The sequence below is a fragment of the Mesocricetus auratus genome, unplaced genomic scaffold, assembly GCF_017639785.1.
Source record: "Mesocricetus auratus isolate SY011 unplaced genomic scaffold, BCM_Maur_2.0 Super-Scaffold_100006, whole genome shotgun sequence".
NCBI classification, from domain to species: Eukaryota; Metazoa; Chordata; class Mammalia; order Rodentia; family Cricetidae; genus Mesocricetus; species Mesocricetus auratus.
In genome coordinates, this window is record NW_024429190.1 from 77,676,504 (window position 1) to 77,704,127 (window position 27,624).

At 45.6% G+C, this 27,624-nt stretch overlaps 1 protein-coding gene across 2 annotated transcripts in view; it reads left to right on the top strand.

The window, feature by feature from the left end:
- Aff1 (AF4/FMR2 family member 1) overlaps positions 1-27,624 on the top strand; it is a 162,697-nt gene that overhangs the window by 89,394 nt on the left and 45,679 nt on the right. For both annotated transcript variants that reach the window (XM_013117978.3, XM_013117979.3), the window contains 2 exons: positions 264-1,136; positions 23,780-23,824. In XM_013117978.3, the coding sequence (XP_012973432.1) occupies positions 264-1,136; positions 23,780-23,824 (918 nt within the window). The remainder of the gene's footprint in view (positions 1-263; positions 1,137-23,779; positions 23,825-27,624) is intronic.

Below are 27,624 nucleotides of genomic sequence, written 5' to 3' on the forward strand. Positions count from 1 at the left end.
TTTTGAAAACAAAATCTGAAAACTCTTTGAACATTGTTAGTCAGAATTACCAAAGTGTATGGTTTTCTTTTGTAATGTTAGTCTCCTGTAATTAGTAATGTGTATCTGTGGCAGGCTTCTCAGTGGGGGGAAATAGTTAACATTGCATTACACATGAAGCGGAGAGGGTTTTCTCTTAACGATATTACATAATCATTTATTAAGCGATTGCTCTGCTTAGATGTGTTTCCGCAGTCTGAGTCTGCCATCTTTCTGTTTCTCAGACTGCAAAAGGCGATGAGCTGTCAAGTCGGATACAGAACATGCTAGGTGACTACGAAGAGATGAAGGAGTTCTTGAGTACCAAATCTTGCCCTCAGCGCCTGGATGGTTCCGAAGATAGGCCGGGGAAGTCGAGACATCCTTTATTTCATGACAGGGGGAGCAGCATCCCGTCCAACTCCTTCCGCACCCACGTCTACCACCAGCCTATTCATACTTCTTCAGCCCCTGGACCACTTTCTGTTGGGAACATTAGCCACAGTCCAAAGATGGCACCGCCAAGGATGGAACCAGCGCCAAGTCTCCATGCCAAAAACTATGGCCCGCCCGACAGCCAGCGTCTGACTCAAGATCGCCTCAGCCAGGAGGGGCACTGTTCCAACCACAGAAAGTGTGACCACAGAGCTGATGGTGACTCAGCTCCGGAGATGAAGCTCTCGCCCTTAATCTCCTCTTTGCCGTCCCCAGTGCCCCCTCTGTCACCTGTACATTCCAGGCTGCAGGGAGGCAGCAAGGCGCCCAGCTGTAGCACTAGCAATAAAAGCTACAGCGCAGCCATGTCTTCCAAGGACCTGGTGGCGAAGGTCCAAGATAATGAGACTCCTCATGACAGTTTGGTGGCAGCTACCAGCCTTGGGGTAGCCCCTTCTCAGACATTTCCACCCCCTCCTCTCCCCTCAAAAAGTGTTGCAATGCAGCAGAAGCCCACAGCGTATGTCCGGCCCATGGACGGTCAGGATCAGGCTCCTAGTGAGTCCCCCGAGCTGAAGCCGCCGTTGGAGGACTATGGCCAGCAGAGCTTCGAGAAACCCGATGTAAAAGTGCCTGCTAAGGCCAAGCTCACCAGACTGAGGATGCCTTCGCAGGAAGTGGAGGTGAGTGGAATCTCTTGGGATCTTTCCAGTTACAGGAGCTTTGAGACGCAGGCCTCTGGGGCTTGGGAGGAGGGAGGAGGGAGTTGAGTCTGGCTCCTGGGTGGGGCCATGGGACATTCCTTTGGCTTTAGGATCTTATCAGTCCACAAAGAACTCAAATCTCACACGATTAACAGCAGATGCTGGAATCCAGACCTTCTCATTTTGAAGACACTCTTCTCGTTGTTCAGGCCTGAGATCCTCCTGCCTCAGCTCCTCAATGCTGCAGCAGGATGACTTGTTCAACTTGCAGTTTTTGCAGACTGATTTAAAGACCCCTCACTGAGTCACATGGCAAAGCATGGAGACCCTGAGGAGGATTAGCGTGTACCTCTGTGTGTCCCGCGACCCATCAAAATGTGTAACATTTCTGATACCAGAGAGTTTTGAGCACAAAAGTGCAAAAATTGGGATTAATACTTCCTTGGTCTCTGTCAATGTTTCCTAAGGCAAGTAAAATCAGAGTATTAAGATGTTGAAGGGAATGGCTTCATGCTTCAAAAAATTAGCCACTTTTATTGACTATGTCGAGTATGTGAGTGTGCCTGGACACCTGTGATAGTTGGGGCCCTTGTCTGCACCATGTGGGTCTCAGGCACTGAACATTTGCTTTGCTGCCAAGTGCCCTCTTGCTAGTCCCCAGATATTTCCTTTTTTTTTTTTTAAAGGATTTGGTCCCTGTAAATTTTAAGGAGCTTTTCAACTTAAAATTTATTTTATAGCTTCTTTTGTGTTTTTTGAGGCAGGGTCTCTCTCTTAGCCTTTGCTAATCTCAAACCCAGAGATCTGCCTGCCACTGCCTCCCAAGTGCTAACATTAAAGGTGTATAGCACCTGGAGATCTGTTATAAAGTATTTATTTTTTTATTTACTTCTTAAAAACAACTATAGTGGGTATACTTTGCCTGCCTTTGAGAATGGTGTCACAAATATACAGAATGTTGCTCTCCTAAGGATGGTGTTTCAAAGTAACCAAAATACTGTCACTTGTAATTTTTAAAAATAAGATCTGCTCCCTGTAAGCACTAAAGATGCTAACCTGTTTCCCTAAATCCCCTTTGTAAAGCTTGAAAAGCCAGGAGGGAAGCCAGGCACTGTGGGCTCACACAGTCAATCCTATGCGGCAGAGACAGGTAGATCTCTGAGTTTCAGGTCACTCTGGTCTACATAGTGAGACTTTGTCTTCCCCCGACCCCCTTTGGTTTTTTTAAGATGAGGTTTCTCTGTGTAGTCCTGGCTGTCTTGGAGGGAACTCACTCTGTAGACCAGGGTGGCCTCGAACTCAGAGACCCACCTGCTTTTGCCTCTGGGATTAAAGGTTACCACCACCAACCTGTTTTTGGGCCCCTTAGCTGGGAGGTCTAAAGGCTCCTTCTGGCACCTAAGAGGAGAAGCCTTCTCCCTTAGGCGTCAGCTTCGGGTTTTGAAGAATCATGTTGGGTTCTTGACTCAGTTCCCAAACATCGAGTGCATTTGAGAACGTTGAAAAAATAGCACATGCCTGAGGGCTGAGGGGGAGCTGATCAGACGGTGAAGCTTGCTGGACCCGGGAGTTCAGCTTGTGAAGATTTCTGCACATACCGTCCTGTGTTGGCAGAAGAAGGAAGACCCTGCTTTCAGTCTGGCTTTAACACTACCTTGTTCTTTCAGTTCGGCCTTTACAATTACCTATTTGAATAGGGCATCTAGAGGGTAACTTGCCGGTGTTGTTCTCTCCAGCATGTGCGTTCTGGGGTCAGTTTGTCTGTTCCTCTGGGCAGCAGGCACCTCTACCCATGTGCCATCGGCTCTCTCCCTTTTCTTAAGGTCAACTCTCAGTCTTAACCAGTCACACCCCATCTCGTGGATGTTACGTCTGAGTGTGTGCTCGGAGTGTTTCTCAAAAACTTCTTAGGTTTTCAGATGAGTAAACTGACTCTCAGTACGGCTAAAAATCTTTGTTCAGGGTCTCACAGAAATTCAGGACATTATCCAGTACAAGCCAATTTTATTAGTGAGTACTGTTCTCTTGTCAATTCCCCAATAAGTGAGTAATGAATTTCTGTAGTCCCATTTGGCCCTGCATGCTCATCTCCCTGACCTGCTCCCCACGGCTGTGCCTCTCCCTCAGTGTCCTGGAGCGAAGGTAACTAGCTGGCTATCACCACAAGACCTATCACTTCGTCTTACTTTCTTTCGATTTTTTTTTCTATTAGAATCTGTAGCCTGGAAATTACTTTTCACTAATACCTAAGGTGCTTCAATATTCCACTCTTGAAAGAGAGATGGCAGGGCCTGATGCAGTGGCACCCAACGTTGGTCATCACTCAGGAAGCAGAGAGGCAGGCAGAGCTCTGTGAGCTTTTTGATGTAGAAGCAACATAGTCTGTACCCAGTGGTGAGAATTCTGGGTCTGGGCTCCCACACCAGAGAAGGCCCAGGAGGCCTGTCCAGCCGTCCCTTTAGCCTCTGAACAACAGGGTGGTGGTGGTGAGACACCAGGCGCAGATCTGTGAGACGACATGAGTGGGTAGACATGAGGCATCAGAGGCCACCACACTGACCACACATGCCAAGGGATGACCTTGTCCTAATTAGGACAATATTTTTCGAAGTGTCTAGTTTTTTACTTTTATGCCATGCTGTAATAAATTCAGGGTATGCAGTGTTTGCTGACTGAAAATCTGAAACATAGAGTGTAAAACTAGACTCCTGTGACTAAATTGTTTTGACAGGAAAGATGTTTGAAACATTCTGTAAGAATGTTCAGATTAACTGATAGGAAAATATTTCTTTCCAAGCTCACAAGTTCTCGGGCATGAATGAAAAAATGTGGGAAATGACTTAAGGAATTCCAAGTATACAACAGGATTCAGGAAAACAGCAAAGTGCTTCTAAAATACAGCAGCAAGTATTTTTAGTTAGTATGTTAAAAGTCTATTCTAATCACAACCTCCAAACATGAAATAAATAAGCAAAAATGAATCACCATATCTGACTAGTACACACTGTAAACATGGATTGATGTGTCATACCATGTCACAAATATGCAGTTACTACATGTTAATCAAATTTTTAAACATTAGAGGAGGAAATGGAACTACTAACTACTGATTTGATATTACTCAGATGTATTGTAGGTTTTGAATTAGTACATCATATCCTTATCCTATACAAATGGATAATTAAAGTAGTAATAAATAAAAGTGAACTCTAAGGAAAATTCCCAGGCTTGAGACTCTTTAAGAGTGAAGGCAAGAAACATAAGTATCACAGAATGCTCTTAATTCAGGCATTCAGTCCAAAACTCCAAATTATGCCCACTTCGAATTCTTAGAATTCTGTTATTTATAAATTAGAATTAAAGAGCAAACTAAGGTAATTTATCTAAAGGAGAGTGCTAGAAATACGACCTCTAATTACTTAAATACTAGGGCCCCTAGATTAAAACATTAAACTTAAATCCTTCAGCCCAATGGATTAAGGAGATTAGCCTGAGCTTGACAAATTACTATGGGGTTAAGGGGGAGTGCAGGCTGAAAGTAGGCCATGCATAAATAGAAGATGATGTTCAAGAGAAAAGGCCTGGTTTGCTTGCTGCCCGGACCATTGTGGGGGAAGGGAGGACTGTACTTTGTCAATCTAATGATTTTAACAACTAAAAATAACAAAATCATTGTGAAAATAGCTGGTTATGGAGTTCTTAGAGAATATGAACAAGCAGCAAATTTAAACTTGGAAGATAGTGAATTTTTTTTTCTTCAAAGATGTGGCTCTTGGCAACTGGGAAGGAGAAATGCAAGGCGGAAAAATATGTTTGTTATGAGATCTTGGTCTCTTTCCTAGGAAGAATGTGCTTAAATGTCTAAGTTGCTCATCCCGGCCAAACAAAACCATCAATCCAGCCATCATGTCTGGTCTTCTGTCCCTGTATTCTCAGTGCCACACAAAGGACAGAACTAACACAGGAAAGAGTTAAATGATTGGGGTAGCAGAGGGCCGGGCAGTGGAGACTCTGAGTGTTGGCACAGCCACTGCTCCAGGGACTGGGGGGTGGTGGCGGGGAGTCTAACATCCCTCCACAAATGCCTGATGTGTGAGAACAGCAATGAGGAACAGGAATTCCTTATCCTGGTACCAAATGTACTTCTGGCAGTTTTGAGAAGGAACAGAAAGTGAAAAAAACAATTCCATCTAATACCACCCAGTTTCAGTTTTATACTTTCCCCCTCGGGCTGCTGTAAGCAGTTCTGTTCTTTGCACCAACTCATTACCAGCAATTTTAGAGCTTTTCAAAAAAATTTTTTTCTGCATTTACTTAATGTTTTGTCAGAGCTTAAAATGTTTTCCACAATCTTGCCTGGCACCAGATACTGCAGGTGGAGACTGTTTTGAACTAAAACAGGACATTTCAGGGGAATACACAGACTCATTCTCTACCTGGTGAATTCTCTAGCCTGTAAATACTGCCCTAAGAAACAAAACCCCAGAAAACACACTGGCAAAACAAAGCAGCTTGTAGCCCTGGGCTGTCTGTTAGCAGCTCTTGCTCAAAATGTCTGTGGGTCACTTGTCACTATTTTTAAACTCCTATTTTTAGATTTGCAGGTCCAGGACCTGGCCAGCCTCCAGGGAGGTCCAGGGCACCCATTTCTAGTTTTTCGCTGGACATGGTTTGCAGTCTTTACCCGGCACCCATAATCCTCACAGAGGTAGATAGACTAACTCCTCCTGATCCTTCTATTTCATGTAGGTCACCCTGAGCCCCCTCCATCTGCCTGGCCCCCCAGCAACATCGTCCTGTTCACTGGCACAACCGCAGGGCTGCCAGGCAGTTGGCATGGCAGCTGCCGCTGGCATAAGGACTGTGCCTGAGATCAGAGGAAACTGTCACATTACAGTGACACTGACCAAAGAAGACAAGTTTACTTTAGTCAGTTGTCAGCAGCAGATGCTTCTATGCCAGGAGCACCCATTCTCCAGTCACCAAATCTCACGTTGAATGCCTGCTCCTCAGGAAGCATGCCAGGGCACACAGTCCTATGTCTCAAACACACATTACATGACAAAGACCAAGATGTAGGAGAAATCTCCACTCTCCTGGTTTTCCCCATCACGGTAAATGTAAAACCGTAAGGAAAAGGGTAGACGTTGGGGTGGTACTCAGAAGAGGAGTCTGTAATGCTGGTGCAGCAGTAAGGCTGATCATGTTACCCACCTGGGCTTTTGAAACTTTAGATGAATGCCAGTTAGGATAATCCAGGTGGGTAGGGCCCATGCCCAAATTTGACTTAAGTTAAAATCGCAGTGCTTAGAGTTGAAGGTAGGGGGCCTTATGCACACTAGGCTATATCCCTGCCCCAGGTTGAATTTAGGTGTGGGGTTTTACCTGCTTGTGTGTCTGCATCATAGGTGTGCTTGGTGCCCTTGCAGGCCAGAAGAGGGCACCAGATCTCCTACAACTGGAGTTGTAGATGTTTGTAAATTTCCTCTGTCTGGGGCGGGGGAGGAGTGGGGGGGAGGAGAGTTAGAGTTCTTAACTACTGAGCCAACTCACCAGCCCCACCAATTTGGTTTTTAGAGTATTGAAAATAATTAAAAAGCCCAAAGAAAGAGACCATTTGCTTTATCATCGTTGGTGTTCTAAGAACTAGTTTGCAGTGAAGTGTGTGTCACATACGTGTAGCCCCTGTGCAGAGCAGGGGTGGTCTCAAGTTACAGGCCAGTCCTGACCCAAACAAGCAAAGGAACAAAACCAAAAAGATCTGTTTGCCGCCGGGCGGTGGTGTCGCACGCCTTTAATCCCAGCACTTGGGAGGCAGAGGCAGGCGGATCTCTGTGAGTTCGAGGCTGGGCTGGACCGACAGCCTCCAAAACAATACAGAGAAACCCTGTCTCGTAAAAACCAAAAAAAAAAAAAAAAAAAAAAAAAAGATCTGTTTGCCAAAGTGTCAGGATCTCTGTGTTCCCCACCCCCTCCACTGCCTGATATCCCTAGGCCTGGCAGACTCTTGTGAGCAATAACATCCACATGGCTTGGCAGTTTCTGGAGTAAATATCACACCTTATAAAAACAGGCAATCAGGAATATTTTACTTTGATTTCTAAAGAACTTGCTCGTTTCTCTCTGTCTCTCTGTCTCTGTCTCTCTGTCTCTCTGTTTCTGTCTCTCTCCCTCTCTCCCCCTTTCCCTCCCCCACTCTCTCCCTCTCCCTCCTCCCCCTCCCTCCCCATTGTTACAGCAACCTGTGACATGAGTTGGCATGAGTCCCATTTTACACGTTGTAGAGCTGAGTCTCTACGGAGTTTAAGGACATCCAGTGGTGTACCGTCCCAAAGCTTGTCGGTGGAGTGGTGACAACTCGGGTGACTTGTTTCAGGCTCCCTGGTTTTCTGTGCTGACAACTGATGTAATGGAATTAGGACTGTTGAGAGGTTTCAAAGCAGAGAACCACCAAGCCTCAGTTCAGGTGCTGCTTATGTCCTCAGCTTTGCCTTTCGCCTTTCAGAGCTGGGAGTCATCCAGACAAGGCTGCTCCGTTCTCACTTGGTTAACTGTATCCACAATCTGCTTCTCTGGCTGTGGTCTCACAGCTCCCTGTGGTCTCACAGCAGGTGCCTGCCTTCCTCTCTCAGGCTTCTGCCTGGCTCCACTTTGCTGCTTTGAACCACTGTCCTTTCCCAGCACCCCCTCAGGGTGTTGAATCCCACTCAGTCTTCCCTGTTTCTGAGTGCAGTGGACCATCCTCTGGCCTCACCGTCACCTCTGCTTCCTTGTTCCCTGCACAGCTGAAGCTGTGTAGTTACAAGTAGGCAGACACACTCTGCCTGTGTTTTCTCCAGGCCTCGTGGCCTCAGCCTGACACCTGGGTTGTGCCACAGGGATGACCCAGGGAAGCGCACCAGGTCATGCCATGCTACGCCATGTACCTTCTTTGTGGCTGGCTTTCACTGCCCTCTCTAGACCCGTCTTCACCTCTGTTAGAAGTCCCTGTTCTTGCTTTCTCTCTCCCCAGGGCTCTGCCCTCACCCATATATCCCTGGTGATGTTTATCCAGGCTTCAGCTGCTGAAAGTAGAGCGTCTCACAAGGTGATACCTTTAGCCTTAAACATTTAAAGCTCCTGGCTCTTCCCTCCACTGCCCTTCCAGAGCTTTTGTAGGGGTGTATGTGTGGGTGTCCTGGGTTTATTCACTGGGCTTCATCTCACTGTGTCTCCCGTTCCTTGTCCTGCTTTTTTCCTGGGCCCCAGGCTCGCTGGCTTTCTGTGACCAGCTTTAGCCTTTTGCAGGTCAGTCGTGTGAATATGGCTGTATGAGGAGTCAGGGGAAGCACCCCATTCCTCCCTCCCTCCCTCACTGCCCTGTCTTATGGCCTGAGGTCTCTCTCTCTCACTGTCCTTGAGCCCGCCGCCTGCTTCTGTCCTGTACATGGTTACATCAGCTCACGAGAAGGGGTCTTATTAAATCTAATATTCCTCAGTACTTCTCCCCTCCTCTTTCCCCTTCTTATTGTGTCCAGTTGGCCTCAAACCTATCAGCCCAGCTCTGCCTCAGCCTCCCTGGCAGCTGGGACTGCAGGTGTCGGTCACGGATTCTGTCTTTACCTTCTTTGCCTCTGATAGCGGTGGTCTGCCTTTAGAAACCCCACCCTGAGAGCCGAGAGGGAGGGTAGGCAAGCTGTGCCAGGCCCGGCTGCCATCGCACACAGGTCCTGGAAAGTGACTGATGGCACTGTGGCAATGTGTCAGGCAGCATGTGCCAATCTACAGACCATGGAGGAGACCACAGGAACAATGGGTAAGACTGTCTCATGCTCTGTCCCCCTGGCAAAGGGCTCTTCAGAAGCTCTTTTGAGAAAAATGGAAAATGTAATTTATCAAAAATTGGGTCTGTGGTTAGTTAATTAGAAAATCTTCCATAAATAGAGCTTCTAGTCTCTGTTTTCCACACATCCCACTGCGAGAGAAGAGAGACCGAGGCAAACTGTTGGAGACGCTGCCCCATTGAGGAGCTCTCTCTGGAACAGTGTCCTTGAAATTTTGATTTTGGTGTTTTCATTGGAAGTTGGAAGCATATTGAATTCCCCCGAAGCAGCAATCGACTCTTAGAGTAGACACTATTTTCATCTGGAGACACCAGTTGGTGGACATCTCAGGTGCAGCAGTAGAGCCCCTAGGGCCTGGAGACCAAGGAGTGCTCTGCAGCGGTCATAGGGGTTGTGTTTGTGGTACAGGCTGGGCTGAGGGGTCACAGAAGTAAAGTTGGAGACAAGAAGTGGATCCCTGTCACCAGGCTGGGCCACCTGGTCAAGACACGGAGATCAGGCTGGTGGAGGAGATGTACCTGTTCTCCCTGCCCATCGAGGAACCTGAGGTTACTGACTTTTCTCTGGGTGCATCTCTAAAGGATGAAGTTCTCAAGATCATGCCAGTGCAGACGCAGACGGGTCTGGCCAGTGGACCAGGTTCAAAACATTTGTCATTATTGGGGACGGCAATGGTATCATGAGTTCTAAGAAGGTAGGGGCTGCCATCCAAAGGACCATTGCCTTGACCAAGGCTTCCATCATCCCTGTTCAGAGAGGCTACAACCCTTACACTGTTCATGCAAGGTGACTGACCACTGTGGCTCTGTACTGGTGCGGAGTGAACAGGTCCTCTTGTGGTAACTATTTCAAATTCATTTCTGACCGTGCCGCCGATTTGTCCTGAAGGACGTTGGTTCCACAGGACTCACAGGAGACTGGAGTATGCAGTCTGAGCATACTCATCAATGAAGCAATCCTGGGCCTTTAAGATTGCCTCCAGGGTACTGTGGTAGGGTAGACTATCAATAACTGCAGATCCAGGGTGTAGATGATTTGCATAACAATAGGGTATTATAGCCTGTGTTTTATTTTCCACACTTACAGAATTACCTTTTCATTTGTTGATCACTTCATTTATTAAAAGCACTGATCATGGGTTTTGTCCTAAAGCAGCGGTTCTCAACCTGTGGGTTGTGATATTGTTGGGGGTTGAACCATGCTTTCAAAGGGGTTGTCTAAATACAGATATTTACATTACCATTTATAACAGTAGCAAATTTCCAGTTGTTATTAAGTAGCAACCAAAATAATTTTATCGTTGGGGGTCACCACTACATGAGGAACTGTATTAAAGGGTCGCAACATTAGGAAATTCCTAAAGAGTAGGAGTTAGCTAAGAACCTCAGAATAGAGAAAATTTCAGGAACACTCCAGTATTTGGGTAAGTAAATCCTAGTGTTTGCTTCCTAATATCATTGGCATGTAGACCATGGTGGCTCACACCTGTAATCTCAGCACTCTGGAGACTGAGAGGGGAGGGTGGCGGTGAGTTTGTGACCAGTACGTGCTAGTGAGTGATAATTAGTCTCAATAGCCTGACAGAAAGGGGCTTCCTGTGTGTTACCTTGCTCCCATCCAGCCCTGGGGTCCTCGCCAGAAGCCTTTCCCCTCTTTTTCTTGTGCAGTTCATGACTTGGGGGATGTTTTGCAGTTCTTCCAGCCCAGCCTTTAGGGTTTATCAGCACTTGCCTGATGGACAGCACCCAGCCCAGGCTTCCTCCTAATCATCCTCCCCCCAGCCCCCAGAGCACAGGATCCCACCCTCCAAAATTACAACATTTCTTCCTCCACACAAGTCAGTTCAGAGTTTATTGGGAGCATATTTAGGACACAGCTATAATGGCATCCTCCGAGCTCCAGATACAGAGGTTGCTTAAGCCAGAGGCACTATGTGGGGATGTGGGAACAGAGTAGAAGGGGGAAAGGAAGGGAAGTGCCATGGTGGGGTAGTGTTAGAAATGGCAATGCCTCATTCGGGAGGCAGAGAGACAGACTTCTGTGATGTTGAGGCCACTATAGACCAACACACTGAATTCAGGCCTGCTAAGGCTACATAGTAATACTCAGGGATGAACTAGAAGCAGCATGTCCATGCTGTTCCATGAGCTTAATTAGCACTTGGTCCATGGTAGACCCAAGGCTGGAGGCTTGCATGGCTGCCAGCATCCTGCTCATCAGCAGCAGTGTATGTAAGCAGAGCTTCTGTAGGTGACCTTGACAGATGTCTGAGAGTTCCAAGACTCTCCCAGTTGGCAGAATCTGCTCATTTTTCCCTACGAACGACAATGAGCATTAACATCATGGTGATTGTACCTGCATCCAGCAAGTAGCAGGTGAGGGTCTTTGGTGAGAAGTAGATCCTAGAGTGTGCCTCCAGTCCATGCATCTGTTTAAGTAAGAATATTAACTTAAACATATGATGGGATTTCAGGGACATTGTTTGTAACCACGTTCGATTGGGGGGATGTGTTTCCAGTTGCAGGGAATATCACCAAGGCGTTCCCACCCCCCTCAGGTTTTTTTTCCTTTCAAAACAGAGTTTCTCTGTGTAACAGCTCTGTCTGTTCTAGAATTTATAGACTAGGCTGGCCTCGAACTCACAGAGATCTACCTGCCTCTACGTCCCCCCAATTCTGGGATTAAATGGGTATGCCACCACCACCAGGCTTCAGAGGTTTTAATTTCTCTGTGTTCTATTTCTTTAGAACATTAGCTCAGCCTACCCTTCAGAGCCAGAACTTGGTTCCAGCAGAATTGTTTTGAAAACAGTTGCTCCTAATATGTCAAAATTGTGTGGCTTAAGATAAAGAGGACACTGTAGCCTGATTTGTTTAAACTAGGAACAGAAATGTTCACATGCCAGAGTTGGATATACACAGAGCAGAGTTCAATTCCTAGCAGACTTTATAGTTTTTATCACTCATATTTTCAGTTGTCCATCAAAGTGCTGGATCAAAAGGAAAGTTATATGAAGAATTAGGATATTTTACTTGCATTTTATTTTTAGGTGGATTTTGTCTTACGCAAGCAGTTAGAGCAGCACTGTGAGGAACCTCTGTAACTGATAACACGAGCAAACTGCTAAGATGATGTCGTTGTTAAAGTAACAAAAAACTTAGATGACAGATTGTGTTGAAACCTCTAGCACGAGATTAATTTTTTAGTTGATTCTGTTTGTGTAAAATGTGAATATAAAAATCACCACTCAGTGAGCCAGAGGTCACTGAGGTGTGCAAGCCAGTGGTAGAACACTGGCCTTACTTTGACCTCCAGTTCAGAAGGAGAAGGAGAAAGAGGAAAGAAGGAAGGGAACAATAATGGAGGGGAAATTACTGCATTTGCTCTAGGACCCTTTCTCTAACTGGTGACTCCTGTCTGTATACACATAATGCCATGGGATAGAATTGGTTTTAGAGGAAATTGTTACCCAAATGAGGTTTTTTTTTTTTTTTTAAAGCTCAGACACATCCTCATGTGTAATTATGCAGGCACACTCCTTATTCGGTGGCATTTAATAGGGGTTCCCATTGATGGCTTAAATATTTTGCTTTATGTGCCATCAGCTGCTTTAATCCCCACTGACCCTTCTCCAGTCCTTGAAAGTAGCACAAAGAGTAAGCCATTTTAGAGTCTTGGTTTTGCCAGAGCAAGGGAGGAGGGATGGGTTGCCCATTGGTGAAGCTGTATGCTTTTAAACTCTGCACATGGTGCCTTGCAGGAGTCAAAAAACTACCAAAGGGACAGATGTTGCCAATTTCAAATGTACAGGGGGAAGGCAAACATTGCTAAGCAACGCTGTACTTGAGAGAGCGTTTTTTTAGGAGCAGAGCCAGGGGATTTGTGCCTGGGAGCACTTCTGCTTCTTATGGCGCTGTGCCAGGAAGGCATGCGAAGGTCTTCCTTGTCAGGGCCACAATTGCCGCCACCAGCACCTATGGCAGTGACCTAGTGAGACAGGAAAGCTTTCTTGCCATGTAGAAAGGAAGGCATTAAGACATGCTCAGGAAGGTAAGTGTCCCCACTGCCCCACAGTAAATATCCATCCAGAGGTTCAGGTGGGGAAGACCAGAAAGTAGATGGAGAGTATGGAATAAGGCAGGAGATGGCGAAGTCTCAAAAGAAACTTGTGTTTGTCTGTTTCTCCTGCAACAGCCAGGGCAGCTGGTCAGTCTGTTGCATGCATGACTATAAACAAGGTAAATAAGCTTTGCAGCCTCAGGCACTCTGCATCTCCCAGGCCCTCGGCTGTGGGCACCTGATAGTAATGGCAGGCTTCTTGTTCTTTTTTTGGCTGTCACCAGAGACTTGGGCCACCTCTTGAGATTTGTGTGGCTGTTTGTTTGGGCTCTGGAGCCTGCTTTAATGAAATAGTAGAGAAAGTATTCATATACATAGTTTTATATTTGTAGCAGATGCAGGCCTATTTTTATTGTGTCTTTTGAAACATTGTCTCACTATGTACCTCAGATAGGCAATTTGAGCATTTGCTGCCCCTGCCACCGAAGTTTTGGGATTATAGGATTATACCACCACACTGGGCTACATGTATATTGGTAATACACTTATGGCAATTAAAAGCATAAATGTTCATTAATTACTATAACCAATTGTTTTTTTTTCCTGTATCTTTCAAACACTGGACTTGAATTTATGAATGATTTGGCAAATGCTGCAAAGCTATAGATAGAAGCTACTGATCATTTAAAAGTCAAAACATTCATTGTGCTCATTCATTACTGTTTTAAGGTCTCATACCTTTGTTTTTCAGCAGATACATTTAGAAGGCTGGAGAACATCATGCACTTATTTTTAAAGGTGCACGTGTGTGTGCACACACTCGAACTCCCACGCACACACTCTGGTACATGAGTGCAGGTACTCACAGAAGCCAAAGGTATTAGATCCTTCCTGAGTAGGAGTCACAGGCATTTGTGAGCTTCTTGTTGTGGGGGCTGGACTCAAACTAAGGCCCTGCAGGAACGTTATGCATCCCCTCCCTTCCCTCAGTAGGGCTTTTCTGTGCAACAATTCTGGCTGTCCTGTATTCACTTTGTAAACAAGGCTGACCTCAAACTCACAGAGATCTACCTTTACCTCCCAAGTGCTGGGGTTAAAGGTGCATGCTACCACTGCCAGGCTATTACATGCATTCTTAACCTCTGAGCCATCTCTCCAGCTGCCTTCACAGGTGTGAAGGTACAGCAGTCATGCCTTTCAGAAGCCTAGGGACTTTTCAGAACATCCTGACTGTAATGCAAACAAATAGAGAGATAAGCTTCCTTGTTCTTTTAGCTTTGTGCTTCTCACTGATTGGTTTTTACCTTTTTCTGTTTGTTTTGTTTTTATTTTTATTTTATTTTTGCATTGCCTGTGGTTACACTATCTGTATATGTGTGGAGTATAAGTATATCTGATGAAAAACTAATACGATGTCAGTGTCTCCGTTTTCCCTCTCAGAAAGAACATGTTTAGTTTAAGACTAAGCTATGTTACCAAGTGGTGGTACTGATACCTGCCTTTAATCATAGTATTTAGGAGGCAGAGGCAGGCTGCTCTCTGAGTTCAAGGCCAGCCTGGTCTACAGAGAGAAACCCTGTCTGGAAAAACAAACAAACAAAGCCATAATTGGAGTTGGCCATAAAACAGTTTGAGATGATTCTCAAATTACTTGCTCTCCCATCCCCCCTCCACGTTAGGGTTTCTCTGTGTAACTCTGACTGCCTTGGAACTCACTCTGTAGACCAGGCTGGCCTGCCTCTGCCTCCCCAGTGCTGGTACTTTTCTTGTTTTTGAATACAGTGTTCTAGCTGTTTCATTCTGTCTGCAAAAATCTGTGGAGAGACTGTCTTCATTACAAAGGCAGCTGTTGGGTATGAGATGACTCTAAAGGTTAGGTACAAGACTTCTCTGCTCAGGAGCAAGCCACTCTAAAGGTACAGCTTCATTCTCAGTCTGTACTCTTCATTCTAGTACAGTATGACAGTGTTAGGCACTTTCATGGAGCCTATTACAATAAATCAATAAAAAATTGGGGTTGAAAGGACCTTAATGAAGTCTTTTAAAGGTTACTGGTCGCACTTTGTCACCCAGCTGGTGGTGTAAATTACCATGTCAGGAAGGAAGCGGGAGCACTCCAGTACTGTTTTCCCATGGGCCGTATGCCAGGTGTCTGGAAGTATCCAGGGCCACTGCTGGGTCATATATAAGTGAGACGCAATGCATCGTCTAAAGGTAGCTATTTGGTGGTTGCTGTCAGTGTGGTTCTTGTTTTCCATCGCTCTCTTCTCTGGCTTCTAGAGTCTGTCTTTTGGAAAAGGAAAGGGTAAAAACTTGAGAGGTAATAAATATAAGAATATTTGGAATTGAGATGAACGTGGCTGTTAGTGTGTGCCCTCGAACACCATAAGGTTGGACTCTGGGGTCAAGAGCTCTAGAGATATGGGTCTGAGGGCCACCGGCCCTGTGTGTACATCCCATGGACAACAGCCAGAAGCAGGCATGTGACATACAAAGATGGGCTTGAAAGGAGCCAGTGACTAATGCTTCCAAAATAGGGACAAACCTGTTTTCTTAGTTTTTAAGAGTATAGTGAATACCTTATAATCAGAAAACATTATAGTACTTTACAGGTAATTTCTCCCTCTCACATTTTAAGTGCTGGTTTAAAATGTGCTTGTTTGTTTTGAGACACACAGTCTTGCTTATGTAGCTAAAGGTAACTTGAACTTGTGGCTATTCCACACTTGGCCTTTACCTGGCTCCAGTATTAAATACTACTGAGGAATGTTAAGTGTTTATTCATAACTTTACTATTAAGTATATTTTCATTTTTGATTGGCCAGTAAATGACTAGCAGGTGACCTTTGCTGAAATCTTATGCAGTTTGTCTGTTCGGGAATTCAGCATGATGACTAAGTTTCTTCTAACATCCTCCCTTGTTTCCTCCATCTATCCATCCTTTCCTCCCTTCTTTGAGAGAAGGTCCTTCTGTCTATGTAAACTGGTTCATTCTGGACTTTACAAACTCTGGTCTTAGTCTCCAGTTAAACTGATAGACAAAGGCTTACATGCTTCATCTACTTGAATTGGTTTTAAACAGGCTGTAACAGGTAAAATGTATTTTAAATTTAGGTGCTTGTTGGTAGGCTTAAATAAATGATATATATCCACTTATAATATTCTGGTGGTACGTTCTTAAAACCTTCTTTTTCTCTTCTCCTTTTGTGGTGTTGGGGCTTGAACCCAGGCCTTGTGCATTGTCATTAAGTGTACAATAGTAAGTTCTACTTTCCCAAGGTAATTTTCCTATACTGTACCAATTTATTTGTTTCTTGTTCAATATGTGGAAGTGAAGGCCCGAGTCTTCCTTCCTCCTCCTGTGTTTGTTACAGTATCCATAATCCCCAGGAAGTTTGAAGCTGTTTGTTTACTCCAAGTACTTATGCCTCTGGCCTACCTTTGCAGTAATTTTCTTTTTTCCCCTTTCCTCTGGCTGGATTCTGGTTTTTGTTTTTTAAACTAATCAATGCCAGGAGACAGACAAGCAACACCTAGCCTGGAAGAGACTAGGTGATTACTGCCTTGGTAAACCTGGGATAAAAGCTTTGCATTCGTCCTGACAAGGCATGCATTAAATGATTTATCTCATTCCTATGACTTCATTTTCTTTCAACCTCCTCCAGGAACTGTCCCACCCAATCCCTTTCATTCAGCTGCCTCTGCAGCCTCAGCTTGTACTTAGCTATTATAAAACAAACTAAAACAAACAACAACAACAAACCCAAAAAACAAAGTCCATGCACCCCATGAAACTCAGAAGTAAACACGGTTTGCAAGCACCAGGTGCCACTTAAATGCGACAGACAGGAACACTAAGGCAGAGCAGGTTTAAGTCTCTGTAAACATCTCATGATTGACAATGTAATATAGTACTGTTGTTTTAGATGAGAACTGTGTGTTAATGTGATTTATAAGAGACAAGAGCAGCAAGAGAGGCCGAGTGTGCATGTGTGTGCACACACATGTATGTGGGCAGAATGGAGGTTGTTCAGAGTGCACAGTGACAACATACCCAGCTGTGGGTTTGTACCTTCCTTGCAGTCATACACTACACTTGAAGAGGTACTCATATTTGCACAATTGACTTTGTATACATTCTCAAGCCATTTCTATAGTAAGTAGAATTGGGTTTCAAAAGGAGAAATAGATCATATAGTTTAGGCTATTTGAAAGAACTTGTCCCCCCCCTTTTTTTTTAAATCACTGAAGAGAGATATCTAGACTTGTTCCCCCCACTGCTTACTTAGCCGTTCTCACTAAATCATTCATGATTGCTATACCTACAGTGGGCATTACGGGGCGTCACGTGATCGTTCTTCAAACGCCCAGTGTTTTAGAGGAGTACCCCACTGGGGATCTCAGCTCCCCACAGCACGTGGCAGTGGGTGGCAGTTTGCAGTCGGTAAGGAAGCTGAAGACAGGTTAGACGTGCTCTCCAGTAGCTGGGTGGTGATGTTCCTGTTGCTTGACCATCTGCTCACCCGGGTACTACTTCTAAGTGACCTTAAACACAAACCCTAACTTTACACTAGGAAAATAACTGACTGGCTGGCAAGTACGTTAAGCACTGGTAGGTACTGGCTATTTCATTTGGCTTCAAGGAACCTTGAAAATGCTACCAAAAACCTAGGAACTCAGAATGTTGTGAGAAGGAATAGTACTGGAAATTAGGGATGGCAGCTCTTAGGTCACGCCCTCATTATTAGCATATTCCTGTCAAGTTAATGTTTACAATTCTATATGCAGAGAACAGCCGTTCAGTACTTAATTTGCTTTTATTTATTGAATCCAGATTGCAAGAGTCTTCAGAATTACCAATGTTGCTTTCTCTTAACAAAACTCTAAACAATTTCCAGGATGGAAAAGTTCAGTTAGTTCAGATTGAGATTTTTAAGATGTTCATGTGTTTTAGAAAAATGGACCGTCCTTATGACACCAGTTAAAACAAATGGCTTCAGCAGTGTGATCAAATGACTGCCTGGGAAGGAACACTGAATTGTCTAATTACCCTCATTGGTCTTTAAAGGCTACTTTCTGTAAGGGTTTAGAAGTTTCAGTTTTTTGTTTTGGTTTGTTTTACCCCTCCTCCCATTTTTAGCCCATTTTTGCTTTAGTGTAGTTTGCGGCTAGAACAGTTTCCCTAAAAGTATACCTTAAATAAGTAGCACAGGCGGTAGGCTCTCATTTTCTGAACGAGGTATGGGCTGCCAGTGCAGATAGACTGAAGGCATTCTCTGTCACTGTGTAGCTATGGGATCTTCTGATCTCCTGACTCACAGGGGCACACACCCACCCACCCCTCCTTTACCCGAAGCAAGCATGTTGCTTGGAGGAGACAGATGAGAACACCAGCATTGCAGCTCCAAGCTGAGCTTGATTGGAGGTGAGGGAAAACTAACTTCTAGGGAAGAGCAGCAGTGTTTGGCTCTCTCCCCTCTTCCAGATTCTCCCACCAGGGAAGCTGCTTACTCTTCCTGTAGCAGGTTTTGCTATAAAATAACGCATGGCCCTCAGGTCCCTCTTTTTCCTTAGTCTCACTGTGTAGTTGACAATGGCTGAGCCTCCCGGGAACTGGGATTATAGAAATGCACCACCACAGTACCGCTTCCCTAGGTTTATAATCTTTTATGCATCTTCCTCCTAAAATGTCCGGAGAACCATAGAGATTTCTGCAAATCTGTCTAATTAGATGTGTGCTGACCTGTGTCTCTGGCATGCAGGCGGATGCTACGTAGAGGTGTTTAGGGACATGAATGATTTTTGTGGGTGCACATCCTCCTGAGGGTATAATTCAATGGTTGAATGTGTGTTTGGCACGCTCTGATCCCTGGCATCAAAAAACACGAAACAGCAACCTGTTTAAAAAACACAAAAAAACAAACAAACAAACAAATAACGCTTCACATATTTAGGGGTCAGTGATATGGCTTTGTGTATCATGCACATACCTGGTGGCCATGGAGGCCTAAAGAAGGCATGCGCTCCCCTAGAACTGGAGTTACAGATGTGGGTGCCAGAATCCTACCCATGTCCTCTGGAAAATCAGCATGCGCTCATAACCACCAAGTCATGTCTCCAGCCCCAGAAATCAGAATTCCAAGTCTGAAGAACAGAAACACCACCAGCAAATGTTGTTGGTGACATTTATGCAGCAGTGATGTGTGGTCAAGTCGGGGGTGGGGATGGGGTGGCTGGCCCCTGCTTTCAGAGAACTTATTGCCTAGACTAAGCAGAGGTAGTAACAGGATGGAGGATAGGGTACAGACAAGTCTGGGGGCCCACAGTAACACAATTGGCAGCTCTGGGGGAGTCAGTCTGTAGCAGAGTGTGCCTGAGGAACACCTGGGCAACCGGGACTAAAGCGGGCAAAAGCGTATTTTCTCTGTCCCCTGAGGGCTGGTTGAGCAGGTACTTGGAAGGGACAGAGTGTTGGAGCCAGGGACATGCAGCCCATCTAGCCCATGGGGTAGGGATGCAGCAGAGAGCAGACAGTAACCCAAGGGGCAGTGTATTGGGGGAAAGCTTCTATGAAGATCTTGTTGGAGTTTCTTCTCAAGCAATCACATTGCTAAAGAAGACTTGGCTAATTCATGGCTGGCATTGGGCGCACGTCTGCCAGCTGTTAATGCTCTGTGGCAGTGCACTTGGCTTCACGCTGCCCCTGTGAAGTGGTTAGACGTGCTAATAGTCTCCTTTATCACAATAAGGAAATAATCCTGAGAGGTCAAGTTTTATCCAGGGTCACTGGTCAGGTCCCGAGCAAAGGCACCAAAGACAACCTGGGGTCTTTTGGCTCACTGCTTCAGTGTGGCCTCCATTTCCTGGTAAGCCTTTACAAGAATAGCATCATCATAAAAAAAGCTGCTCCATTGAAACCTGATGACAAACGAGCACTGCCGGGGCCTCTAGGCTCGGGGACAAGGGTTTTTGTGTGTGTGTGTGTGTGTTCAGTTCCTTTCAGCTGAGTGAAACAAAGTTCAGAAGACCTTTGTAAACACTCTCCATTTCGGTGTCAATACTGAGTGTTGCTCTAGGAGCTGACAGATTAGACCGTGGCCAGAATTCTGCCTTTTTTTTTTTTTTTTTTTTTTGGGTCTGAAGCGCTTGAATGACGTAGTAGTGAGAGGCAGTGAGTGAAATGTGAACCCCAAAATTCAGCTTTGCTACCTGTAGAAGGAAATGAAGAAACACTGCTCCTTAACAAATAAATGGTCTTGGTCATGCATGAAACAGAGACCCAGGTGCCTCTGCGAGCTTGTCTCGGGCACTGACAGTCTTGGGAAAGCCAGTTTGACAGGATCTGGAAGCTTGGCTCAGCTGTTTCAGAGCCTCTGTGTGACCTTGTGTGGCACACAATTTTAGTCTGCCCGTTGTAAAATCTGCCCACCACAGTGCTTGATGTGAGTGTGAAATTGGATACTGTACAGCATTCCCTGAGACATTTTCATTGATCTTAAGTTTTTCTTTTTCCTTCGTTTTGTAAATGGGATGTATGTATATCTCAGGACTGATGGATACATTTAGTGGCCTGATTTCTTCTCCATGCCAAGCCTAGTGATCACTTTGATAATCAGTGGTATCAATTTGAGAAAATTATAGCATGCTTAAGAGTTTAATGCAATGCCCAGTATAATATGCCTTCAGTAAGTAGCTGCCGTGTTCTCTGCTTAATTGAGTAGGGTTATTGTTCTTGGGTGAGGGCCATGCCCCAGTGGGGAAGTTAGCCTGCTGGAGCATTGATCTTATGTAAAGTGACAACAGTGTAGCAGGAGTAGTTGGTGGTGGTATCCCTGCCCAAGGAACATGGCCCCTGAGTGCGGAGATGACAGCGAGAGCTGAGACTTAGTCAGCCTGTGTTCCCTGTTCTTCCCGATTATCAATTATTGATTTTGCTGTTGTGTTTCATTATCTTGTATTCCCTAAGAAATCTTCTTAAAAATCTGCCACTGAGCCTCAGCTGCCTAACCAGGACTGACTGTCCAGTCTTTGGTAAGAGCTACCAGGAAAGCCCTGCTGGGGGTGGGGGTGGGGGGGGTGGGGAGGATGCAGGTTTTAAGAGCCAGATTAGTACATGATTTGCTCGGAACCTCCTCCCTTTTTGGGAAGTTTCCTTTTGGGTTGCAGACTTTGAGGTGCCAAGCTGTTCTTTATTACACGAGGCAGCCTGTCCTTATGCTGCAGAAAGACCCATTTCTCTCTCTGCCTTGTGTCTAATTCAGGGTGAGAGAGGAGGAACATCCGGTAGACTTGAGCTACACCGACTCTCAGATAGCTTGTGTTATTTTTGTTTCACGTTTACTTATTTATTAGGCATGTGTACGGTATACACATGCCTGTGTACAGCATGGAACACATGTAGAGGTCAGAAGAAAGCTGGGATTTGGTTCTCCCCTTGTACTGTGTGGCTTGTGGGGACGGAAGTCATCAGGCTTAGTACCTTTACCCACTGGGCCATCTCACCAGGGCTTTCTTTTAAAGACAGGCTCCAGGGTAGGTAGGTGCACAGAGGAGGGCTTGGGAGAAAGGGCTCGAGCCCCGACTTTCTCTGCAGCAGGGCGTGGCGTGTGGGGGTGAGAGTGTGGGTAGGAGAGAATAGGTAAGAGAATATGGTAGGAATCAGATGCTATCCCTGGGAAAGCAGAGTAAGATGCTGTGAGCGTTCCTTTTAGTGACGTTAGTTAGTACTTTGTAGGCATGCAGTCGGCCCTAAGGAAGACCTAGGTAGGTGGGTTGCTTCTTACCTCCTGTGTTTTGGAAAGAATGGGCATGCTCTTTTGTTGGTCCTCACATAGCATGCTTTTCCATTTTTACTAATTGCCAGCCACTTTGACTGTTCTCACTTTTCATCCTTGCCCCAGGCAGGGGGAGGGGGCTATTGTCCCCTGCCTCTGTGTGATTGTGTGATTCGCTTCTGTTTGGGACTTTTTCTAATAGTGGTTGTCGGTCATTGAAATCAGCATATAGTCATATTTTATGCCTAGGTGAAAACACCATTTTTAAAAATCTGACATTTATGCTACAATGCAGCACTCTCATTTGGTCCTGGTTTTTGACATCTTTTGATGGTTTTTGGAAACTGAAAGCTAGTTTGACTTGCAGAATGTCTGGGGATGGGGTTGATGGATGCAGTAAGTAGGGTAGAGTTTCCTTAACTCTCTCTGGTCATATCCCTGAACCTCCCACAGAACCGCCGTCAGGGTATTTCCTTGTTTCAAACATGTATTGAGGCCGATCACATTACATTTGAATTTTGACATTACTGTTCAATTCAATTACAGCATGGTGCCAAGGTTTGTGCCCTTTTTTCTCTTGATTGTTCTTAAATTAGACCAAGACAAAATGGTAGATTAGTGAACCTCAGTTGTGAATTAACAACCTGTGTTATAGGATAGTACACTTTTAAGTTGTTTCTGAGACCAAGGGGAGACCGCTTCGCATGTGTCTACCTGCTATCTGGAGGTGGTACGCTATCCAGACCGTCTATCAACTGCGTGACTGTGTCGGCAGCAGAGATATGAAGAGCATGGCATTATGCTGCATACTTGATGGCTCAGGGGTTGACACAGAACAAAAGGGACTGTCCTATTGAAAACTAAAGAATTGTGTGCTGGTTCCCATGTTTCTAATGTAGAAATTGTTTTAGATTTAGCCTTTCGTTTTCTTTGTACTGCAAGTATGTGCAGACTATGAACTGCTCCCCCAGCTCCGTCTATGGTGGTGACGTCTATGGCGGTGACATTGAGTATCCACTGCTTCTGTTTAGCTAGAGATGAAGTGGAGGCATAAGCAGTGGGTTCCAATCCAAGTCACTCATGCCACCACCCCATATATTGTCCTTTGTGCACATGCAGGTATGTATACATAGGTGTGAGTGTGCTTCTGTAAAGTAAAATTCCAGCAGAAGTGAGATAAGGCTCAAGTTGTTATTGAAAATAAGTTTTTTAGGGGCTGGAGAGATGGCTCAGCAGTTTTGAGCTCATAGCTGTCTTCCAGAGGATCCATGCTCAAAACCAGCACCCAATGATATGCAGCTTGCAACCTTGTGTAAGTCCAGTTCTTGGTGTTCTGACATCGTCCTCTGGCTTCTGGAAGTGTCTATATATCACACACACACACACACACACACACACACACACACACGAAGCAGGGGAGGAAAGGAGAGACAGATGGAAACAGACATCTTTAAACATAAAGTGAGTTTTGGAAAACTATGATGAAACGCTGTCCGTGACTGGCCTCTGGCCTCCACTATGGCTCCAGTCAGGTTCTGATGATCTCCATGTCTGTGGTTTTTTTTTTTTTTTTTTTTGCCTCCGTTTCCGTTACATTGCCCTCTGAGATTCACTAATGTGTTCCTCTCCTCCTCCCTTCTGCCCATCATTCCTTCCTCCCTGCTCCTTCTTTCTTAGCAGGGCACTTACACAAGCCAGGCAAGTGTGTGTCCCCAGCCCGCACTCTGTTTTAAGACGTCCCCAGTTACTTTCAGCCTAACGGTCATATGTGGGTGCATGTGTGCCTCCAGTTTTCTGCTCTTCCCCAAGGGGAAGCTGGGACTCCACAGTGCAGTTCCTAGCGCTCAGGTAGTCAAGGGTGGGTCCGGGAGTGAACCGCCCTGAACCTCTCCACCCCGTACCCACTGTCCCCATCACCCCCACTGTCGAGCTTTGTAAGCTGAGTTTCCCTCTGTTTCCTTTGCAGCAGCCCTTCTCCAGTGACGTTCATTGCGTCGAAGAGATTCTTAAGGTGAGTTCATAACTACCCTGTGTCGTCTGAAGAAATCCCGAACTGAGCTCACGAACGGCTGTCATTCCCATGAGAAGTGCCGTCCCAATACGGACCGTTACTCAGATTTGACTTGCTAAGATGAAGTTCACAAACTGCAAGAAATCTGGATCAGAGTTATGGATTTCTCAGGTTTTGTGCCCGCCCAAAGAGACCAAGGAGTGGTGCTTACTTCCCAGGAAGAAACACCATGTATGGGTGTAGCATGGGAGACACCAGGCTTAAATAGTGCCACATCCTGATTCTTGCCTTTTATACAGTGAAACCTGGTGTGCATGGGTGCTTTCTAATGAGATCTTGTACCTTGAAGAGTGGAGCTGAGTGTGGTGTGTGTGCTTTTCCATTCCCAGCACTCCATGGCAGAGGCAGACTAGTGATCTCTGTAAGTTTCCGGTCGGCCAGGGCTACCTAGTGAGATCCTGTGTGTTACATGCATGAATGTGCACGAGTGCTTGCACACAATGTGCGTTGCGTGTCCCACATGCACGCGCAGGTACATGGTCATGTTTAGACTTCCTTACTGGGTTCTTTTTGGTTTTCTTATTGTGAGTTCTGTGACTGCCTTACCCATGTACATGTATTACCATATGTATATCACCTCTCCTGCAAATGTATCGTCACATGTACATTACCCACTTGCATTAGAATGATGTATTCCCTTAAAAAACGAAACAAAAACAAAGAAATCCTAGTAGATTCTTCTCTTGAGCTCTAAGCTTGCTTTCCTTTGTCAGGTCAGAGAGCTGCATAGTGGTATCCAGTAATTGTAGTAATGGGGGGGGGTTCTCTGTGCTTCTCACTCTCTTGCATATAATTTGCTGCCATTCGTCTTAATATTCTTGTGTCTTTTATTAAGTTTGATCTTTTTTTGAAATTCTAGATCTATGGACTTTATTCTCCACTGTTCATTTTTTCCTCTAAAATACATACTTATCTTCAAATTTACTTTTATTCCACCTCTTTGCAAAAATACTAACCAATGCTGCTGTTTGCAGCCAGCAAATAAGGCTATTGCTTACCTTTTTTATTTTGAGTTTTTACTTTATTTGTACAAGAAGCGTTTGGGCAGATATTTGAACATGCTTGTACCATCTCTGCCCTGGCCCCAGTGTGCACCCTTTTGTAGTTGGGATTCTTCGGAGGCATGTTTTGCAGTGCTAATGGCTGATGTTCTTGCCAACTAGCAAGGGCAGTGAATATTTAACTAATAACCTCGCTCATGTTTTGGAGTCACCCTTCACCATTCCTGATTCTAAAATACTCAATTTATCAACTCAAAAACAAAAGCAAAAACCCAAAATTCACGCTTCGTATTTTCTCTGCAAGTATGCGTCTGTTCTCTATTTACCCAAAGTGCCGGATAGGACAGACTTCCGTGGGCAGTGCTTCTTGTAGGCTTTTGTTATTTTGATTTTGGGTTTTGAGACAGGGTTTCTCTGTGTAGCCTTGGCTGTCCTGGAACTCACTTTTGTAGACCAGGTTGTCCTCGAACTCACAGAGATCCACCTGCCTCTGCCTCCTGAGTGCTGGGATTAAAGGCATGCACCACCACCACCAGGCTTTTTTGTAGGTTTTGATATTTTTTAGTACAAGACAACTGTACCTCTCTTCAGGCATGATAGTATTATGGTCCTGGGTGCTAATAAAAGCATCCACTCCCGTTCCCTCCCCCAGTATTGAGTATGGTATTATACTCAAATGCTTGAGAAACAATTCAAGCAAAGACTGTATGTTTCCATTTGGAAGTCAGAAATGACAACCCAGGACCGAAGAGGCATGGGCCTTTTCATAGAGAAAATCCCAGCTCTGTCTGTTCTGTCCCCCCTCTCTGAAGATGGCTTTCTTAGGTGGAAGAGCTCTGAGCTGGTGGGGGACCCTGGTGCTGTCTACCAGTCTTTCCTGTACCGATTCAGTGTCCCCTGCCCGTAGTTCCCATTCTTCATCTTAGGTCAACAATTTATTCAGATTGCCAAGAAGAGTAAAGATCAGCCATAGATGATGTACGATGCTCAGTGTCGTTTTTCACTTGTTCTCTGAGGCCATGTTTAGGTCAGAAGTGTTCTTTCTAACGAAGGGGGCGTGATGTACTCCCTAAGATCTGCCACCAGAGTCATGTGTTTTAGTGGCATGGTCCCAGAGGCCTGTGGCGGAGTATGCAGGGGATAGGCATCCCCTCGGGGCAGTGTGCTTGTGGTGCTGGCTTCGTACGGAGTGGCACTATTGCTTGCTACTCATTTTATTTGCTGTGCAGACACGGTTTTAGATACTAGGATGCCAGTAAAGAGGACAGGGCCTTTGTGTTCATGGGGATCAAGACACGGAGGGTAAAGTTACGATGCAGTGATGGGCAAGGACGTAGTGACAGGCCAGTGAAGGGGAGGATCGTGGGGTAGAGAAGTCTTGAGGTTAGAAAGGTTTGTGCTCTAGAGAGACAGCTGAAGCAACAAACTCAGGGGGTCTGGGGGAAAATGAGCGAGGAGGAGGAGAGAGGAGACTGTAGCCTAGAAGGGCTAAGGGATGGAGTGGAGGGCTGCCTGCTCAACTTTCTCCTCTTTGTAATGGCCCCAGTTTCTCTAAAGCCTAAGGCATTTAGGAAGTGTGGAAGTTCTTCCAGACCGGGAACCACTTGAGAGTCCACAAGAGTTTAAGTACCTTACAGCTACCTGACTGCTCGGGGCACAGCCTTAGGCTGCGGGCGCTGCTGGGAATAACTGGTAGTAAAAGGCCACAGATGTCCTCACAATTCCAATAAATTCTTGGAAAACATTAGGATGCTGTTGCAAGCTCTTCAGTGACTCCACACCTAGAATATGCTGATGAGCAAAAGAGCAAAGAGCTCAGTGGGTGCAGGATCAAAAACGCCTGGAAAACTACATTCCAGTTAAATATGATGGGTGGCTGTTGATGTCGGGGCACATTCCCTAATCTCAACACCGAGGAGGCCGAATCGGGGCTCCCTACATAGAGAGACCCTGTCTCAAAAAGGCGCTCCCTACCGAGGGGTTGTGCAGGTTCTACTCACCGTTCTTTTGACTCCAGTACCCAAGCACTTACTTAAATTGCCCTCACAGAATGAGTGCTCAGAGCTGAGTTTTCAGTGAGCACGGACGCCCAGAATTCAGGCCACTATCGATTGCTGACAGAGATTCCAGTTGGGGCAAAGCGGATGGCCTGGAGCCGATAAAAAAGTATGAGTTCACTGTTAGCAAGTAGTAGTCCAAGCCCACATCAGAGGCTGGGGGGATGGCTCAGTAGTTAAGAGCAGAATGCCTTTAAAATAAAATAAAATGAACCTCACACCAGTCACGTTGTCTTAGCACATGCGAGGTCTCCTGTTCTCACCTGCTGCTGTGACTGTTCACGGGGACAGTGGGGAAGGGCCAGGGAGGAACTGCATGCACACACTCTCGTGCCAACTTGCCTGTTGAGAAGCCAGGATGGTGTTGCTCAGACAGGAGCCAGGCAGTGCTGGCCTGGACGAGGATGCAGTGCCATGTGCTGGGCAGCTGCCTCTGGGGAGAGAGCTGTCAAGTGCCCCTTTGTAGCCGGGTGCAAACATGTGACTTATCTGTCTTATCTAGGGAGACAGAGGAAGGAGCCTGTAACCTCTCTTGAGCCTTTGGCTCCCTCTGGGCTTTGGCTCAGTCTATTAAATTTCCCTGTTTGTTTTTTAATTTGTATAAAATGAGTTTCTTCATCTTGAAATGATCTAACACCATTGAGCCCTCTCAAGGGGTGTGTGTGTGCTCACGCACGCGCAG